The 20716-nt window shown below is 36.0% G+C and overlaps 2 protein-coding genes across 4 annotated transcripts in view; one reads left to right on the top strand and one right to left on the bottom strand.

Annotated features, from left to right (window-relative positions):
• The window catches only part of LOC145253591 (anaphase-promoting complex subunit 15-like), a 64465-nt gene extending 54233 nt beyond the window's left edge, over window positions 1–10232 (bottom strand). For all 3 annotated transcript variants that reach the window (XR_013863760.1, XM_080112948.1, XM_080112949.1), the window contains exons 1-2: window positions 10058–10232; window positions 2024–2083 (exon numbers count right to left, since the gene is read on the bottom strand). Coding sequence is in view for 2 of the 3 variants with exons in the window: in XM_080112948.1 (XP_079969074.1) it covers window positions 2024–2083; window positions 10058–10180 (183 nt within the window). In the remaining variant the exon portion in view is untranslated. The remainder of the gene's footprint in view (window positions 1–2023; window positions 2084–10057) is intronic.
• A 72-nt stretch (window positions 10233–10304) lies between these two features.
• The window catches only part of LOC145253575 (WD repeat-containing protein 19-like), a 144236-nt gene continuing 133824 nt past the window's right edge, over window positions 10305–20716 (top strand). The window contains exons 1-3 of the mRNA XM_080112947.1: window positions 10305–10367; window positions 15628–15719; window positions 19101–19166. Coding sequence (XP_079969073.1) covers window positions 10323–10367; window positions 15628–15719; window positions 19101–19166 — 203 coding nt within the window. The 5' untranslated portion in view covers window positions 10305–10322. The remainder of the gene's footprint in view (window positions 10368–15627; window positions 15720–19100; window positions 19167–20716) is intronic.

The following is a 20716-nucleotide window of genomic DNA, read 5'->3' as shown; positions in this document are numbered from 1 at the left end:
GGCACAAAAGTAACATACTATAGGACAAGGGAAGGCAGCTTGCTTCGTTTCTTTTCTAAAGAAGACGACCTGGTCTTTTGTAATGACGTTTCTGCACTTCTTAACTGCATGGGGATCTCATCATATGACCCAGCAGATTGGCGTCTCTTCATAGATAGCTCGAAAGCAAGTCTAAAAATTGTACTTTTGCACAATAGCAATAAGTTTGCTCCTGTACCAATTGGCCATTCTACCAAGATGAAAGAAGAGTATCATGCTATCAAATTTGTTCTTGAAAAGCTGAATTACAACACTCATAAATGGCTGATTTGTGTGGACTTGAAAATGGTGAATTTTCTGCTTGGTCAGCAAAGTGGGTACACAAAGTATCCCTGCTTTCTTTGTTTGTGGGATAGCAGAGCAAGAATCCAGCACTGGAGAAGGGAGAACTGGCCAGAACGAGAAAGTCTCGAAGTCGGCACAGCCAACGTCATCAATGAGCCTTTGGTACCCAGGGATAGAATCATCTTCCCTCAATTGCACATAAAACTAGGGCTCATGAAGCAGTTTGTTAAGGCGTTGAACAAGGATGGGGATTGCTTCAAGTACATATGCAGGCAATTTCCAGGTCTTTCCATCGAAAAAGCTAAAGGTGGCATCTTCGATGGACCTCAGATTCGAACGCTCATGAGGGATTCTGACTTCACTAATCATATGAACACGGTTGAGTTAAATGCTTGGGTGTCCTTCACAGATGTAGTGACAAACTTTTTGGAAAATCACAAAGCTGACAATTACAAGCAATTGTTCCGTAAGATGCTTACTGCATACGGAAAACTAGGGTCAAATATGAGCATTAAAGTTCATTTCTTGTTTAGCCACCTCGACAGATTTCCTGGTAATCTTGGTGATTACAGTGAGGAGCAGGGAGAGAGATTCCATCAAGACATCAAAACAATGGAAGAGAGGTATCAAGGCAAATGGGATGAGCACATGATGGCAGACTACTGCTGGAACCTTTTAAGAGACTGCCCAAAAGTTGCTCACAAGCGAAAATCGTATAAACGTCAATTTTAGTTTTGTGAATAAAATATTGTTTTGTGTGTTCATTGTAACTAAGAATCTAGTGTATAATGCTTTGCGTTAATTTATGATATATAACTGATTATGTAAATGTTTTTTTTTTCACTTGGAGAATTAAAATTCAGCAAATTTTTTGTATATCCTCGAAATCTATGAAAAGTGTTCAGTTATAGGATAAATGAAATGATGTTATATCTAACTTAACTTGTTAGATTGAGATTTTACACTGTCTTTGTGGTTTAAGATTATCATAAAAATCAATATCTGACATTTATGCACTATTTAGCCGTTTTTTGTACGTTTAGCTATGGTCGCGAATGGGTGATTTCAGACTAACGACCCCCCTGTGATATCTCAAAAACTAGAGCCAATTTGAAAAAACTAATGTCAGATTCGGATTCAGCGCCCTTGAAAACCCCAGAAACCAGTCTTACTTTGCCTGCCAAAAATATTATGTTGACCAGTGTTATTACTTTCTTATAACATAACCATTTCTTAATTGCTAACAAATAAATCTATTGTTCTTAACATGATCCTTCTTTGTCTTTCTGTTTATAGAAAAGGAACATCTAACCTTAGGTCTTCAGTTCTTCGATTTCTGTAACAAACATGGGCAGCTAACGATTACTCTCGGTCACAGAAGGAGAAGCAGAAAAAAGGTAGGATTTAATAATCGTAAGAGTTCCACATACTTAACTAGTATAACTAGCACAAATTTTTGCTAGCCTAGCAGGATAGTATCATGATGAACAAACAAACTACCCTCCCAAGAGAAGAAAATAATGCCTGAGAGGATGGTTTCATAACAGAATAGATACTACACTACTCTTTAATTGTATTGGCATAGCTTTGGCTTCAGACAGACGGATACAAAATCTCCATTAATGTAATTAGCACTACATGATTGTTATGTCACAAAAAAATGAGGTTGACTGATGTGGTCACATGACATAAAACTTACTTCTTGCGCTGTTTTTCCAATCGGAACAATTGCAGTATCTTTATCTCCAACACTCTGAGCCTATAAAAAACAAGTATTCATAAAAATTTGAAATAAATATACAAAAAATAAGGCAGAACAAGTTAGCCTTTATAGTGAGTTTCTTGCATCGACAGGCAGCATCGAATCAAGCCTTATAAAGAGTAAATGTTAGAACATTTCACATTTTGAATACAAGTGGATCAAATATATGTTCAGTACCACAGTTAAATTATTACAAAATAGAAATCTTTATTTTTTTTAAACTCTTTTTCATTTTATACATGTCATGTTGCCAGTTGGCATGTAAATAGACACTATTTGTAATCATGTCTAACAGGGGAGTTGAGAAACAAAATGCCTGTTCACATTACATTTAATGTAGGTTAGTAATCAGGGAAGCAGGAAACTGAGGGAATTCAAAATTCTAGCCATCTGAGGGAAGACATTATTAGAGTAGAAGGCTCTCTGGTATCTAGGGGCATCAACAGCGGAGGGGATTTTGATGCTTGTCAGATTAGTTGGGACTATGTACATTGTGGTGGCACAAGTGCTAGGAATTCATCACAGTACATTCTACTGAAGTACCAGTAAAACAAGTACAGGAATGCAGCGATGGGACAGAGGTTGGAGCTTGGCTGATAGTGAGTGACCTATTAGATTTGAAACTCTTTTTTTTTTTACCCTGTCTAAGAGTGAGAAAGGAGTGGTAGATGCACCATATTTATATTTAAATCTCTGGTAGCTTGTTGATGCAAATACAACTGCTAATCAGCTAAATTTCACCCCTCTATCGTGGTGATCCAAAGATGCCATAAATCTTTCATCTCTAATAGCTTCTTTCCTCGAACTGTTAACTTTTGAAATTCCATCCCTGCTCCCCTGACTGAACTAACATGCATAAATTTAAATGTAATGTAACGCTCTGATGCTAATCTGGCATCAGTTGAAATGAATGGCTCTTGTCATGAGGAGACTCCATGTTTTAACAAGCTTCTGGGCTTGACCTTTACTCCTGATCTGAAATGGAACACATATACCAAATCCATTACCAAGGTTACTGGAAAAATAGTGGGATCCTTCTTCCGCTCCAGTAGATATCTCACTCCGGATACAATTTTCTACCTATATAAAGCCAGGTACGGCCAACGATGGAGTACTGTTGCCACATCAAGGCAGGATAAGCTACTAGAAGCAGCTTATTCTGCCTTGATAGAGTTCTAAATAGACTTTGTAGCTTAGTGGGGAATGCTCTTTTCTCTTCCTTGCAACCTCTTTCCCACAGAAGAAACATTGCGAGCCTGTTTCTGCTTATCGTTATTTTAATGGCAAATGCTCAGCTGAGCTTCAATCTATTGTTCCTACTCGGCAAACTTTCACAAAAAACACTCATCTAGCCAAAACCACTATTAGTAATTTCCCACACTCTTTATCTGTGCCTAAGCCTAAATGCAGATTCCATAAACAAAGCTTCTTTCTTAGAACTGTATGCCTGTGGAACTCTCTTTGAATTGCCTGCTTTCCAGCAGACTACAATCTGATTGTCTTCAAGTCCAACGTAAACAAGTTCTTGATGAACCGTCGCCCTATGTAATCCAATTTATAAAATTCCCACTACTTATGTTTACTACGCTATAATCACATTGACTAATGTATACCCATTAACCCTTATCCTCGAGTGACCTCCGGACCTTGATAAGTGGTGATTCCTGTGTAAAAAAAAAATTCTTTTAAATTTTGCTACACAACTCTTCACTTAAGGTGACTCTTATTCTCAGTTGCCCCTTAAATTTCAGTGGTAATGTGTACAGTTCAGGGTGAATCAAAATATTAAAAAAAAAAAAAGAAAAGATTTTAATTGTGGTACTGAACATACATTTGATCCACTTGTGTTCAATAATTATTGACATGTGGAATAGTCCAATAATTATTGACATGTGGAATGGTCCAATAATTATTGACATGTGGAATGGTCCAATAATTATTGACATGTGGAATGGTCCAATAATTATTGACATGTGGAATGGTCCAATAATTATTGACATGTGGAATGGTCCAATAATTATTGACATGTGGAATGGTCCAATAATTATTGACATGTGGAATGGTCCAATAATTATTGACATGTGGAATAGTCCAATAATTATTGACATGTGGAATAGTCCAACAAAAAATATTTTGCTTCGAAGGTGTAATTTTTATTTGCTTCGTGTTAGTAGAAGGTGGTGGGATGGTAATGATGAAATGGTTAAGAACACGAACTGACAACCTGGTGTGCAAAGTTCAAATCGAGTCAGTACCATAGCAGAATAAAAAAAATGAAATAAAACTAATAACAAAAAAATCAGACAAATTTTTTTTTTTTCACATGGAGGTCACCACTTATCAAGGCCTGGAAGCCACTTGGGGATAAGGGTTATTGCGTGTACAGTAATCAATGGGATAGTGTCATAGTAAACGTTAATATAGGAGATTTGATAAAGTGCCTTACTTAAGGGGGCGGTTCATCAGGAATTTGTTAATGTTGGACTTGAAGTCATCCAAGTTGAAGTCAGGTGGGAAACAGGCAAGTGGGAGAGTTCCACAGGCGTGCAGTTCTAAGAAAGAAGTTTTGTTCATGGAATCTACGTTTTGATTTAGGCACAGATAAAGAGTGGGAAAAATTATTGACAGTGGTTCCAGCTAGATAGGTGTTTATTGTGAAAGATTGGTGAAGGGGGACGAGAGATTGGAGTTCAGACGAGCACTTGCCATGGAAATAATGATAAAACAAAGGCTTGCAACGTCTCTTCTGTAGGAGAGAGGTTGCAGGGAAGAGAAAAGGGCATCCCCCACTAAACCATGAAGTCTATTTTGTATTCTGTCAAGGCAGGAAAAGGGCATCCCCCACTAAACCATGAAGTCTATTTTGTATTCTGTCAAGGCAGGATAGGCTGTTTTTAGAAGCTCCTGTCCAGATGTGGCCGCAGTACTCCATCCTTGGACATACTCAGCTTTTATGTAGATAGAGAATTGCATCAGTAGTGAGATATCTTCTGGAGTGGTAGAAGGATCCCACCATTTTCCCAGCGACCTTGGCAACAGATTTGATGTACATATTCCATTTCAGATCAGGAGCAAACCCAAAAGCTTATCAAAACATGGAGCCTCCCCAAGACGAGAGCCATCCATTTCAATTGATGCCAGATGGGGATCAGAGCATTGATGATGTAAAGATAGGAGCTTGGTTATAGATGCATTAAAAGTAACCAGCCACCTCTTCCCCCACTGTACCATGTGCACAAGAGCAGAGGAGAGAGAATCAGAGAGAACTTTGTCATTTACGGCCTTTGATGTGCTGCCATAGATGGTCGTGTCATCAGCATAGATGTCAACGAATGATTTAAGTATGTGTTTTGGGAGATCATTAATGTACAAATTAATATTGGTGCTTATGCACTTATGTTACGGTGCTATTTTTTAAAATAGTATTTTCAAGTTAAATTCAAGTTTTACAATATTTTTTAAAATTAAATTGTTAAGGAAAAGTACAGAATACAACCTCCTCATGTTAAGAATGGCTTTCTAAATAATAACATTATTATTTCAGCAGCGTAACATAAGTGCATAAGTACCTTAATATTTCTCACAAGTTTACATGGTGAGTCAATTTGCCCTGCTGTGAAAAACAGACATAATAAGCCAATAAAATTCTGGATATTGATAAACTTTTTCATAAATTTATTATTTTTATTATCTTTTGAGGGAAGAAATTTTTTTTAGCAGGTTTTGAAAATCTTAATTGGAAACACTGATATGAGGTTAATTGGTGAAGTTACAAATCATAGCACCATTTTGAGTTAAAATCTATTGAGAAATGCACATTTTGTATTGAGAAATACACACTTAAAAATTTTTTTTTTTTTTTACAAAGGAGTCATCACTTATCAAGGCCTGGAGGCCACTCAAGTATAAGGGTTAATGAGTGTACAGTAGTCAATGGGAAAATGTAGTAGTAATTTTTAGTAGTGAAATTTGGTAAATTGGATTAATTAAGGTGATGACTCAAGAATTTGTTCACGTTGGACTTGAAGATAACCAAATTGTAGTCAGTTGGAAAATAGGAAAATGGAATGAGTTCCACAAGCGTGCAGTTCTAAGAACCTTTGTTCATGGAATCTGCATTTAGGTTTAGGTACAGATAAAGAGTGGGGAAATTATTGATAGACAAGTATTTTTCATGAAAGTCAGGTCAGTGAGGACCATAGATTGGAGCTCAGACCAGCACCTGCCATGAAAATAATGATAAAGCAGAGATATGCTTGCAACATCTCTTTTGTGGGAAAGAGATTGAAGAGAAGAAAAAAGAGCAGCCCTTACTAGACTACAAAGTCCATTTAGAACTCTGTCAAGCCAGCATAAGCTGCTTCTGCCGGATGTTACAACAGTACTCCATCGTTAGACGTACTTGGCTCTTATACAGGTAGAGAATTGCATCAGCACTGAGATATCTAATGGAGCGGTAGAACGATTCCACCATCTTTCCAGCAGCCTTGGCAACAGTTTTGATATATGTGTGCCATTTCAGATCGGGAGTAAAGGTCAGACCTAGAAGCTTGTCAAAACATGGAGCCTCCCTAAGACAAGAGGCATTCATTTCAATTAAGCCATCAGCCAATGAATAACAAGTTATCCACTTTGGCCACATGCTTTCAATATTGTGAAAACTAGTTGTTAGCCCCAATTGTAAATGCAATTTTCATTTTCAGCACACTCGAAAATCCCTAGAAAACAAGTTTTTTAAGGTACGTTTGTGTTGGTCTACTTTCACCTAACAATTTAATAAAAAGATACCATAAAATTGATTTTGACTTGAAAATCTGGTAAATTTTTTACTTTAACTGCAACTCGATACTCGCCGTTAAATTGACGACTTTTACAGGTTTTCGGGTCTGCTGAAAATGTTTTAATTTGGATCAGACAAGTAGTTTTCTGAGTATTAACAAATAGGATCCTGAACAGAAGTGTGTGTTCTATCCCAACCATTATCAATGGACCAGAGGTTATCTCGTCAGCGTCAGACAAGGCCAAACTATTTGCAAAGAACTTTGCAGCTAATTCTACCCTATGCGACGAAGGCCATCAACTCCCCATATTTCCTCCTATAACACAGAACAAGCTAGGTAACATACAAATATCCGTGCATGAGGTCGCCAAGCTAATAAAAAACCTAGATTCCAGTAAAGCAACTGGCCCTGATGGCATCCCAATTATAGTGTTAAAAAAGCTTCAACCAGAACTTGCTTCCATACTTACGAAACTATTTAAGCGCTGCCTTAAGGAGAAGTGCTTTCCGACTCCCTGGAAGACCTCATCAGTTTGCCCTGTATTTAAGAATTCAGGTGATAAGTCATCTCCCTCTCAGTACAGACCAATAAGTCTTCTCTGTGTTATGAGTAAGTTACTGGAATCAATATTAAATAGAGAAATAGTCAACCACCTCAGCAGAAACAACCTTCTTAGTGACACACAATATGGTTTCCGCTCTGCAAGATCTACCGCAGATGTGCTGACGGTTATATCCCACAGGATTAGTGAATCTCTTGACAAAGGCTTCTTTTCTAGGGCAATTGCTCTTGACATATCAAAGGCCTTTGACAAAGTTTGGCATAAGGGTCTACTTCACAAGATTTCCAGCTACGGTATAACTGGAAATGTTTTCTCAATCATTAAATCATTTCTCTCCGATAGGCTCATAAGAGTAGTGGTAGATGGACAAAAATCGGAGGCCTGCAATATAAATGCTGGAGTCCCTCAGGGGTCAATCCTCGGCCCAACTCTCTTCCTGATCTACATCAATGACCTCCCTAAACACATACTTAAATCATTCGTTGACATCTATGCTGATGACACGACCATCTACGGCAACACATCAAAGGCTGTAAATGACGAAGTTCTCTCGGATTCTCTCTCCTCTGATCTCGAGCGCGTGGTTCAGTGGGGGAAGATGTGGCTGGTTACCTTTAATGCATCTAAAACCAAACTCCTATCCTTACATCATCAACGCTCTGATCCCCAGCTGGCATCAATTGTGATGGATGGCTCTCGTCTGGGTGAGGCCCCGTGTTTTGACAAGCTTCTGGGTTTGACCTTTACTCCTGATCTGAAATGGAACACGTACATCAAGTCTGTTGCCAAGGTCGCAGGAAAGATGGTGGGATCCTTCTACCGCTCCAGAAGATATCTCACTACTGATGCAATTCTCTATCTATATAAAAGCCAAGTACGGCCAAGGATGGAATGCTGTTGCCATATCTGGGCAGGAGCTGCCAAAAACAGCCTATCATGCCTTGACAGAGTACAAAATAGACTTCGTGGTTTAGTGGGGGATGCCCTTTTCTCTACCCTGCAACCCCTCTCCCACAGAAGAGACGTTGCGAGCCTATCCTTGTTTTATCGTTATTTTCATGGCAGGTGCTCGTCTGAACTCCAATCCCTGGTCCCCCCTCGCCAAACTTTCACGAAAAACACCCGTCTAGCTGAATCCACTGTGAAAAATTTCCCCCACTCTATATCTGTGCCTAAATCAAAACGCGGATTTCATGAGCAAAGCTTCTTTCTTAGAACTGCACGCCTGTGGAACTCTGTTCCGTCTGCCTGCTTCCCTCCGGACTACAACTTGGATGTCTTCAAGTCTAATGTTAACAAATTCCTAATGAACCGCCCCCCTAATTAAACACTTCATAAAATCTCCTCACTAACGTGATGTACTTGCAATAACCCTTATCCCTGAGTGGCTTCCGGGCCTTGATAAGTGGTGATCACTGTGTAAAAAAAAAAAAAAAAAAAAAAAAAAGTATTAAGACATTTTTCTCCTGTGTATTACTTAATGAATGTCAGTGGCTGTCGCCATTCTTAACACAGGGGAGGGGTGTTTTCTAACAAGCATACGCATTAGTACTTTATCATTTGGGAAAAAAACATAGCAATGCAACTAAAAACAAAGGATTACTGATGCCTCCGTTTAGTCTTAAAAGACAAAGGTTACCCCCCCCCCCGAGATAAGCGTCAGTGCGTCACTAGTAACAGTCATTCATATACAAGCATTTCCATGAGAAGCAACAGCAGCACTGCAGCAGACATAAACAAGAGTCAAACGTCACCGGTTTTGCTTAGTCTAAAACGAACCCGACCCTCCTTCGATCACCAACCTCCTCAAGTCAAGTGAGTTTAACTTTTTCTCACATAATAAAGGTCAATATCCAGAAAACTACTTGTTATTTCCCCAAATTTAAATGTGATATTTGTTTTCAGCATACCCGAAAACTTATAAAAATCGTCAATTTAACGGTGAATGTGGAGTTGCAATTAAAGTTAAAAAAAAAAAAAAAAAAAAAAAAGAGGGTGAAAGCTCACTAAGGGACCACTCGAAGACAGTCAATGGTGCATTGGTGCACTGGTGCAGTGGTTGGTGCACTCACTGGTTGTCCAACCTGCAAAGAGTGTTTATTCCGAAAGGCATTTTCTTATTTCCAACCTCATCGTAATCAACTTCTTAAAGGTAAGCCTTCGGGTGGTCCCCCAACCCCCAGTGCACTTTCACAATAAATAAATAAAAAAAATAAATAAAAAGGTGCTAGTGCAGAGAGTGATCCGCGCTATTTTTTTTTAAATCGTATTTCCAAGTTTTATGATTTTTTTTTTTTATTTAATTGTAAGGTTGAAGTATAGAATAGGTATAAAACACCCTCCCCTCCCACCGAAAATCCTACCTAAAAGAAATACCACGGTATGAAGCAATACAAGCACCAAGAAATTTAGTATGCATACACTTCGTTCACGTTGAGATTATTTAATTTTCATTTAAACATTCATCTCAATTAGAGTAAATATACGAATCTTCATCTACGTCAAAAATATATTTAACTTCGAGGCACAAAAGCAAAGAATACAACATTCTAAAGAAAACAACACAATTAAATTTTAACCGAAATTAAGAAATCGTTAAAAGAATAACGGACGTTCTGAATTACTGACCCAGTTATTATAGTCCGACTCCAGAGCACTAATCTCAGATTCGTCTAAACATGGCTTATCAACAGGAAACCAAAAAGGATCAACGGCCTTCGGGACTAGGGAAGGAAAAAGAGGTTTAGACATTTTTCAAAATTCGAACATCGAATTCAAATAACAATAAAACGGTGTTAGCGGTGTACAGTTAAAAACAAGGGCAGAGAACTCTAAAAATACAAAAGAGAAACAAGAGCAGACAACTCTACATCGATAGAGATTTGTAATACGCATGTGCAAAAATATTTTCTTGTTGTCAAGGAAGCCAACGATGAAGGTAACAAACTTTTTTGTTTTGAACATGCGAGTTTCTTAAACTTATTAATGTTATTTGTTGTTTATATATTAGCAAATGTCACATTTTCATCTTCGTCTTGGCACATTTTTGGACAACATTAATTATTCCATTCTTTTTTTAATATGAAGAAAAAATCTTTTTTTTTTGTACGTTTGAAACTTTTTAACAAATAAGCGGAATAAAACGTTGCTATTTAAAAAAAAATAGTAAAATAAAAATATACATTAATATAAAAAAATAACTAATCGATCTAAAATTTGTTTATATTTATTATAAAAGGTCCTCTTTTTTTAGGGGGTGGTTAAGGTGGGAACTTTTAAGAGAGAAACTATAGAAAGGGACCGGAGTGAATATCTTATCCATTTTTAGTAGAAGAAAGTAGTTTACCCCTGAAAAAAAATGTAAAAATCTATTAATTTGGGCTATTATGTTTTAACAGCCTTAAAAAATATCTTCAAAAAACAAATTTAAACTAAATAAATATTTAAGAAAAAAAATAGAAACCATTACTTTTGGAACACCCCCTCATAATTATAATAATAGTAATAATAATAATAATAATAGTAATAACTCCTCGAAAAATGCAATTCAAGCCCTAATTTTTTTTCAATTAAAGGAGCAAGGACCAAGGTTCCATTAAAAAAAGAAAAAACAAATAACGTGGTTAAAAAAAAAGGTTTTAAACTTCAAACTTTACAGGTAAAATTCTAAAAAACACTACGTTTTTTTTTGTTTTAAATTTGAATATATTATTTATTGACCTTTTCTCTTCAATTTGTGAGTAAATTAATTATTTACTTTTTAATAGACACTTGAAAAAGGGGGGGCGTGAATTAAAAAAAAAACGTTTATCTAAAATATTATATTCGGTTTATTGGAAAGAACATAAAATTTCACATTGACCCTGAAAATATCGTAAAAATAGAATCAATAGAAAAATTTTGATAGATTTTTAAAGTTTAAAAATTGAAAAATATTGAGTTCGGAAAATTCATTACTGTTTAAAAAATATATATATATTTCTATTACTTTTAAAACAACTTTAATAGTTTATTTTGGAAGTATAATCCATAAAGAAAATAAATAACCCACTTTTAACAGAGAAATTACGAAATTTTATATTTTATTCCCAGTTTCGTGTTAGGGGTGTCAAAAATTCCTACAAAAATTCTGATACACCTAAGCTTGGAAAGACAGGGGGTCGAATAATTCACGCCTCCCATTTTGAAATGTCTATTAAAAAGTAAATAATTAATTTATGTACCAAAGTTTTATATATCACAAATTGAAGAGAAAAGGTCAATAAATAATATATTCAAATTTAAAACAAAAAAAAGAACTGTTTTTTAGAAATTTACCTGTAAAGTCCGAAGTTTAAAACCTTTTTTTTAAAAAAAAACACATTGTTTTTTTTTTGTTTGTTTGTTTTTTTAATGAAACCTTGGTCCTTGCTCCTTTTAATTGAAAAAAAAATTAGGGCTTGAATTACATTTTTTGAGGAGTTATAAGCTTGGAAAGATGGAGTGGAATTATTCACTATTTTCACAAAATTTCTGACACACCTAGTAATAAGGTACTTATACAGTTTAATCAAGACATTAAAAAATGAAAATATCGAAAAAAGGTTATATTGTACGTATCCGTTATGGAATGAAGTTCTCCGGGAAAAAAATTACACTTAATTTCATCAAGTAGTTTTTTTTTTGTTTTTTTTTTACAGCGAAAAAAACAAAACAATTTCTTATGATACCGGGCAAAAGGTAGTCATGTTTCGATTTTTAGGAAAGAAAAGTTAGTATTAAAGATGGGGAGGGGGTGTCGGTGCTTTAAACTGAGTTATCTCCCCATGGTGTGTTCAAAAATTCAAAGATTCAACGTGCTGTTATAAAAACGTGTTTTTCCGCTGTAAAAAAAACAAACTACTTGATCAAATTAAGTGAAATTTTTTTCGGAGATCTTCAGTCCAAAACGGATATGTAAAATATAATCTTTTTTCGATATTTGCATGTATTAATGTCTTGATTAAACTGTACAAGTACCAATAATAACATTAATAACAAAAATTTGAACAGAGGCGTGTGCTCTATCCCAACTAATGGACCTGAGGTAATCTTGTCAGCATCAGACAAAGCCAAACTCTTTACCAAGAACTTTGCAGCTAATTCTACCCTTTGCGACCAAGGCCGCCAACCCCCAATATTTCCTCCTGTATCAGAAAACACGCTATGTGATATACAAATATCTGTACGTGATGTTGCCAAGCTAATCAAAAACCTTGATTCCAGTAAAGCAACGGGCCCTGATGGTATTCCAATTATAGTACTCAAAAAACTTCAACCAGAACTAGCGCCCATACTTACAAAACTGTTTAAACGTTGTCTTAAGGAGAATTGCTTCCCATCACCCTGGAAAATCTCATCAGTATGCCCTGTATTTAAGAATTCAGGTGATCACTCATCCCCCTCTCAGTACAGGCCAATAAGTCTCCTGTGCGTCATGGGTATGTTGCTGGAATCCGTGTTAAATAAACAACCATCTCAGCAAAAATAACCTTCTTAGTGACATGCAATATGGTTTCCGCTCTGCTAGATCTACAGCAGATGTGCTTACAGTTATATCTCATAGGATTAGCGAATCTCTCGACAGAAGCAACCTTTCTATGGCAATTGCTCTTGACATATGAAAGGCCTTTGATAGGATATGGCATAAAGGTTTACTTCACAAGATCTCCAGCTATGGTATAGCTGGAAATATCTTCTCAATTATTAAATCATTTCTCTCTGATAGGTTCATAAGAGTAGTAGTTGATGGGCAAAAATCAGAAGCTCACAGTATTAATGCTGAAGTCCCTCAGGGGTCCATCTTGGGGCCAACTCTTTTCCTGATCTACATTAATGATCTTCCAAATCACATCTTTACATCATTCGTAGACATTTACGCTGATGACACTACCATCTATGGTAACACATCTTAGACCATAAACGACCGAGTTCTCTCCGATTCTCTCTCCTCTGATCTTGAGCACATGGTACAGTGGGGAAAAGAGTGGCTGGTTACTTTTAATGCATCCAAAACCAAGCGTCTATCTTTACATCATCAACGTTCTGATCCCCATCTGGCATCAATTGAAATGAATGGCTCTGGTCTTGGGGAGGCCTCATGTTTTGACAAGCTTCTGGGCTTAACCTTTACTCCTGATCTTAAATGGAACACATACATCAAATTTGTTGCCAAGGCAGCTGGAAAAATGGTGGGATCCTTCTATCGATCCAGTAGATATCTCACTGCTGATGCAATTCTCTATCTATATAAGAGTCAGGTATGTCCAAGGATGGAGTACTGTTGCCACATCTGGGCAGGAGCTGCTAGAAAGGACTTGTCCTGCCTTGATAGAGTTCAAAATAGACTTCGTAGCCTCGTAGATGTCCTTTTCTCTTCCCTGTAACCTCTATTTCACAGAAGAGATGTTGCGAGTTTGTCTCTGCTTTATCGTTATTTTCCCGGCAAGTGCTCAAATGAGCTTCAATCTATGGTCCCCCCCCCTCGCCAAACTTTCACAAGAAACACTCGTCTAGCTGAAAACACTATCAATAATTCCTCCCACTCTTTATCTGTGCCTAAATCTAAACGTAGATTCCATGAACAAAGCTTCTTTCTTAGAACTGCACACCTGTGGAACTGTCTTCCGTTTTCCTACTTTCCAGCTGACTACAATATGGTTGTCTTCAAGTCTAATGTAAACAAATTTTTGATGAGCCGTTCCATATAAGTTAACAAATTTACCGAATTTTCATTACTAACGATTACTATATTGTCCAATTGACTACTGTACACTCTTAACCCTTATCATTGAGTGGTCTCTGGCCTTGTTAATGGTTATACCTATGTAAAAAAAAAGAAAAATATAAGAGTGATAACTAGGGCTATTACTAGAGAATATTCTTTTCATTATTTGGACTTTCCAGTTTATATCAGTTAATATCTTATATGTTTTTAGAGTGATGTGGTTCTCGATTGATTAAATGTGTCGGATGTATACTCAAGAGTCAAAACAATGATACAAGATTATCTTGTCATAGCCCTAGTAATAATAATCTATAAAGACCACAAAATCCTTTGAGATATGGAGATACAAAAAGATAAACTCACCCAAGCAAGGAGACGAAACGGCATAATAATTAACAAGAAAGAAATTGTCAAAGTGTAGATTTTGCTGTCCCAGCAGTCCACAGGGTGAAAATCAAAGTGATGTAAAAATGAAATAAGTCATTTAATGACGGTTACACAGAGAAGCAGTCCCATGGTAATGTGTTTCACAATTAGGAAGTTCTTTGAAAGAAATTGTTTATCAAAAGCAATGTATGATTATTTGATCAGATGTACTCTATTTAAATTTAAAATAGATCAACAGTGTGGAAAACAAGACCTACTCTCTCTACCAAGCAAACGATAACTGTAAAGGCACAAATAATGCCACACGTCTTGGATCTGCCTGGTTGTGTTTTTCTTTTCTTAGACAAGTTATTATTTTTATAGCAAGTGATCGTTTGAGCTCCACTAGGTGCCCCCCCCCTTACCAAACTTTCACAAAAAGCACTGAACTAGCTACACCTGCTATCAACAATCTTCCCCACTCTTTATCTGTACCTAATTCTAAATGCAGATTCCATGAACAAAGCTTTTTTCCTAGAATTGCTTGCATGTGGAATACTATTTCATTGGCCTGCTTCCCAGCCAATTACAATATGGTATCCTTCAAGTCCAATGTAAACAAGTTCTTGTTGAACCGTCCCCTTAAATAATCCAAATTCTACCCAATCTAAACCATTAACCATTACTAAACTACAACCTTAGATTCATTAACCCTTATCCTCGAGTGACTTTCGGGTCTTGATAAGTGGTGACTCCCTTGTAAACAATAAAAAAAATGCGGAACTTGTCATAGAACTGAAAAGGATATAGAACATGAAGAAAATCAATATAATTCCAATAATTGACAGAGCAGTAAGAACAGTCCCAAAGAACTAAGTCCATACTGTTGGCCAGAAAGCAGTTTATCATTTTCAAGATGGTGGACTGTTGTTGGATTGATTAATGATTCAAAGATTTTAGTTGAAGAACAAGAGTTTTACAGTTCTTTCGCCATAGTTTGATACTTTACCTTTAATAATGAAAAACTAATTTTGAATAAAAATTTTCTTAAAAATGGTAATCGTTAATTTGTCATATTTCTTTGTAGGAATTATTCTCATTGTCAGAGGCTGATAATGGAAATGGACCCATCAAGTTTTGTTGGCAGCGCGACAATGGTAACTACCTCGTTATCTCTGGGTAAGCCATTTCTCTTTTTCTCTTTTATTAAATTATGTTGATTGAACTGATTGAGCAAAATAGGAAAGAAATTGTCGGCTGCAAGGATTGAACCTGTATCCAACAATGAAAATCACATAATAATAATACTGCTCTACTAACAGCACTAAAACAACCTTTTTTTATTTGGTTCTGTGTTTTTTTTCTAAGGATAAAAGTTAATGAGATGATTGTGAAATAAATGCGGCTTTATCATTATTTTCATGGCAAGTGCTCATCTGAGTTCCAATCTATGGTCCCCCTCACCAAACTTTCATGAGAAACACTCATCTAGCCAAAACCACTATCAATAATTTCCCACACTGTACCTAAACCTAAATGTAGATTGCACAAAGCTTCTTTCTTAGAACTGCACGCCTGTGGAACTTTCTTCCGTTTGCTTGCTTTCCAGCTGACTACAATCTGATTGTCTTCAAGTCCAACGTAAACAAATTCTTGATGAACTGTCCCCTTAAGTAATCCAATCTACAAAATTTCCACTACTTATGTTTACTACGCTATAATCACATTGATTAATGTATACCCACTAACCCTTATCCTCAAGTGGCCTCCAGGCCTTGATGATGTGGTGATTCCTGTGTAAAAAAAATATATTAAGACAGGATCGAGAATGATTAATGGAATGAATGAAATTTGAAGACGATTTCTGACAAGTATTTGTCAACATTGGATTTGAAGATAACATTTTTTGTTGTAGCCTGCAGGAGAGCAGTCCCATGGTAATATGTTCCACAGTTGGAAAGGAACACCGTTCATTGAAATTCTGCCTGATTCATGTAACATTGTTATTACTTTTAAAGTGACCCAAACATTGTATGTAGAGACTCACAAAGAAAATAAAACTTTGACACAAACTTTTTAGGTGAAAGAATAATTCTTTCTGTTCAGTTGGTATGAACGTGCTATGTGGTAGAACGAGATTATAAACTCTCACACCAAAAACTCTTTTTCATGTTATCGAAAATTTGTATCCAAGGGAGATAACTCAGTATTTTACTCGAGATCTTATTAGAGTATTATATATCTTTAAAACACTCAAGGTGAAGACAGTAGTTTGAACAATCCAAATCAGTAACATTGCATCAAATTGGTACAGAGCCAAATTAATATGAAAATAGAAACGACTCAATGCTTTTTCTGTTTCAGAAAAACCACCCATTTTGAATTCTTATGACGATAGATTGTTGGAAAAAGGCACAAAACATTCTTTCTACTATTTAGCAATGAGAACCATTGTCAATATATACCTGAAGAAGGTCAGTGGTTACATCTGCTGACATTTTGTCAGAATGACACCCAAGATGAGAACAGTAATCTGAACAATCAATTAATAAATATTGGTGCTTATTCAGATTGGCACTTATGGCGGCAATTAAAAGTAAAGAAAATACAGAAATGTCTGTATGATGTACGTATCAGTCACACAATGAAGATGAAATATTTCAAAAATCACATAATTTGATCAAGTATTTTTTTATTATTCAAGAAAATCAAATTTCACTCTGTGTTCATAAGTGGGGAAAAAAGTAGCGGTGATGGTAAAATCAAGGGCAGAAAACCGATTTTCATTTCAATTTGGGGGTTGGGGGGATAATGCCGAAAGATAACAAAAATGTAAGATTTAAAACCAAAAACTAATTAATTAACATAGCATGTATTTTTTTTTTATTTTTATTTTTTTTCAGAACATAAATATTTCAAATTATGAAAACATATTTTAGAAGGGTCATTTTATATAAATTAAAAATGAAATTTGAAGAATATTAAAATAGCTTCAGCCTCCACTTATTGGTAAAAAACGGCAAATTTGTTTTTCAAAAATAAGAACAATTTACTTGATCAATTTTTGTGATTTTTGGAATCTACCATCTTCATTCCATGGCAAGTAGGTACATGATAAAAGTTTTTCTTCATTTTTGTTTATCGCCATAAGTGCCAATCTGAATGAGCATCTAGATATTCTTAGAAACCATATTTAGAATATTTATAAACGTGTAAGCTGTTAGGTCCCCTAATTCTTTGAATGTCACATTATAATTTAATTCGCTAAAATCGAACCTGAGATAGAAAAACTTACCTGTAATTTTTTTAATGTTTTGTTATTAAATTAACCAATCAGATCCACATATTATTGTAGAGATCAACATCTATCACTCGCTTATCATACACTGCATTTGGCAAGTACGTTCAAGGATTGAATACTGTTGCCACATCTGGGTAGAAGCTGCTAGAAGCAGCTTATCCTGCCTTGACAGAGTTCAAAATAGACTTCATAGTCTAGTAGGAGATGTCCTTTTCTGTTCTCTGCAACCTCTTTTCCACAGAAAAGACGTTGCAAGCCTGTCTCTGCTTTATCATTATTTTCATGGCAAGTTCTTGTCTGAGTTCCAATCAATGGTTCCTTCTGTCCTGACTTTCACGAAAAACACTCGTCTAACTGAAACCACTATCAATAATTTCCCCCACTTTTTATCTGTGCCTAAACCTAAACGTAGATTCCATGAACAAAGCTTCTTTCTTGGAAATGCACGCCCGTGGAACTCTGTTTCGTTTTTCTGCTTTCCAACTGATTACAATATTGTTGTCTTCAAGTCCAACATAAACAAATTCTTGATGAGCCATCCCCTTAAGTAATCCAGTTTACCACATCAGATGCCAAAGGTTCACAAAAAAACACTCATCAATAATTTCCCCCACTCTCTATCTGTGGCTAGATCTAAACGTAAATTTCATGAACAGAGCTTCTTTCCTAGAACTGCCCGCCTGTGGAACTCTGTTCTGCTAGCCTGCTTTCCAACAAACTATAAATGATCTTCAAGTTCAATGTGAACAAGTTATTGTACCCCATTTCCACCATTAACTATTAATATGCTATTGTCTCAGTGACTACCATTTACTCATTATTAACTCTTATCCTCGAGTGACTTTCCGGTCTTGATAAGTAGTGACTCCCATGTCGTTAAAAAGAAAAGCTGAGTATTGTTAGAACAGAATTTTTTTTTTTTTTTTTTTTCAATGTTGGCACACATAGCTGATATCTTTAAAGGAGACGATTTTGCATTTCCAGGATCAAGCCAGGATCTTGAGCCAATATGAAATCCAAAATTGGTAACGAGATCAGTACATCATTAAAGATTTCTCTTCATGCATCAGAAAAATGTGTTTCATGGTATATTAAAAAATCCATAGGGAAGTAAATGTTAGCTTTGTTTTAATATAATAATCGATTACTGCTGAGTAATATGTAACCAAATAAAAGATTAGTTTCCCTTGGTAAATATAAAAACTAATCTAAAATTTTCTTTCATAATTTATTTTTTATTTGCTTTGTTTTTTTTTCAGTGCTGATAATGTGGTGAGAATATTAGATCGTCATGGTCTCCTGAAAGATACGATTCCATTGCCTGGGTTAGTAAGATATTTTTCATATTTGTTTTTTTTTTTCTTTGTTTTACATGCACGCATACATTAGATAGCGCTAAGAAATTAACCAATAAACTGACCTATCTTTGGTCATGTTTTTATTTATCCTTTTTTTATAAACTCCATCCTTATCACTTCATCACATGTTTTCCTTGGCCTTTCTCTGTCAGTTGACCCCGTTACCTCAACTGTTCTACATCTTCTAACCCTAGAACTTTCATCCATTCTTTCAATGTGACCATACCATCAAAGTCTCTTGTTTTGCACACATCTCTTTGTACTACCCAGATTTAATTTTCCTCTGAGGTTAAGTCTATCTTTAAAACTCACATTTAAGGCCTCATATTATTCTCATATGATTTCACTCCATGCAACACATGTCCTCAAGCCTCACTGGCCGGGTTTGACTTCCATACATCATTATACTTACCTTCGTCGACTACTGACTAATAATGGTAGGAGTTCTTTGAACTCTCTCCATCCACTCTTAATTCTTGCTATCACACTAGCACCTGCTCCACCTTGTTCTTTAATGGTATCACGATGGTAACAAAACATCTCAACAACCTCAATAGCTTAATCATCCGGATATGCTTTGTCCATATCTGAGTTCTGGTCTGTCTCCATTGTCTTACATCTGTTGCACACAACACTGCCGGTACTTTAACTGCACTTCTTGTGTCCCAATACTTACAAGTATCATAAAAGAATTGAATTGCACCGAAATCCCTTTCTGCAAACTGAGCAGGGGGGAACTTTCCTTAAAAAAAAGATATAACTGGTATTATCCACTAGAGAGCCATGTATTTAACATCTGTTCTGTTTTTAAATCTCTGAAACAGCTACATGGTAAGCAGCTGATGATCCTCTTTTCTATTTACAAAATTTTAGCTAGCGAACATTTCTGTAATAGTCTGAGGATGCTACAGACGGCCAAAAAAACGGCCAAGTAGCTGAAACAATAATGTAACTTAACAGAAAGATACGGTAATCTCTATATAAATAAAATGAACTCATTTTTTCCCGTCGGATTTTGACCTTAATAGGATTAAAAATCAAGATATTCCATGCAAATATAATATGCACAAAATGCAGAACAATATCTGAGGTGTGTTATAGGCTTATTATTTCTCAAATTCCTTGATAATCTTAGATTTCTATACTTTTTCTGCTGAGAAGTCACGTCCAAAATCGGTTAAGATCAATGGAAGTGGTAAAATATGTTCTCTCTAATAAATTCCTCCTCCCCCTGCCACCACTTAACACCGTTTGGGGATCGTTCACAAGGAACAGTTGAGAAGAGAACACCGGTTTGGCTTCGTAGTTCTTTCATGTGAAGTTATTTAACATGACTAAACTAAGCTGCAGTGCTCTGTGGCGTAGTGGTTAGCGTGCTGGACAATTCACATTATATTTTCACGTTCGCGCCGACCTACCGTAGTCGTTTTTTTTTTTGTTGTTTTTTTTCCCTAAACAACTGGAATGGACTTTTCTTGGTGGCCGAACTGTTAACGTTGCAGATGTTTTTTTTTTTT

This window comes from Euprymna scolopes, chromosome 3, assembly GCF_053919585.1.
Source record: "Euprymna scolopes isolate OS-2025 chromosome 3, ASM5391958v1, whole genome shotgun sequence".
Classification (NCBI taxonomy): Eukaryota; Metazoa; Mollusca; class Cephalopoda; order Sepiida; family Sepiolidae; genus Euprymna; species Euprymna scolopes.
Note: the sequence above shows the minus strand (reverse complement) of the source record. Positions and strands in the feature narration are given on the sequence as shown.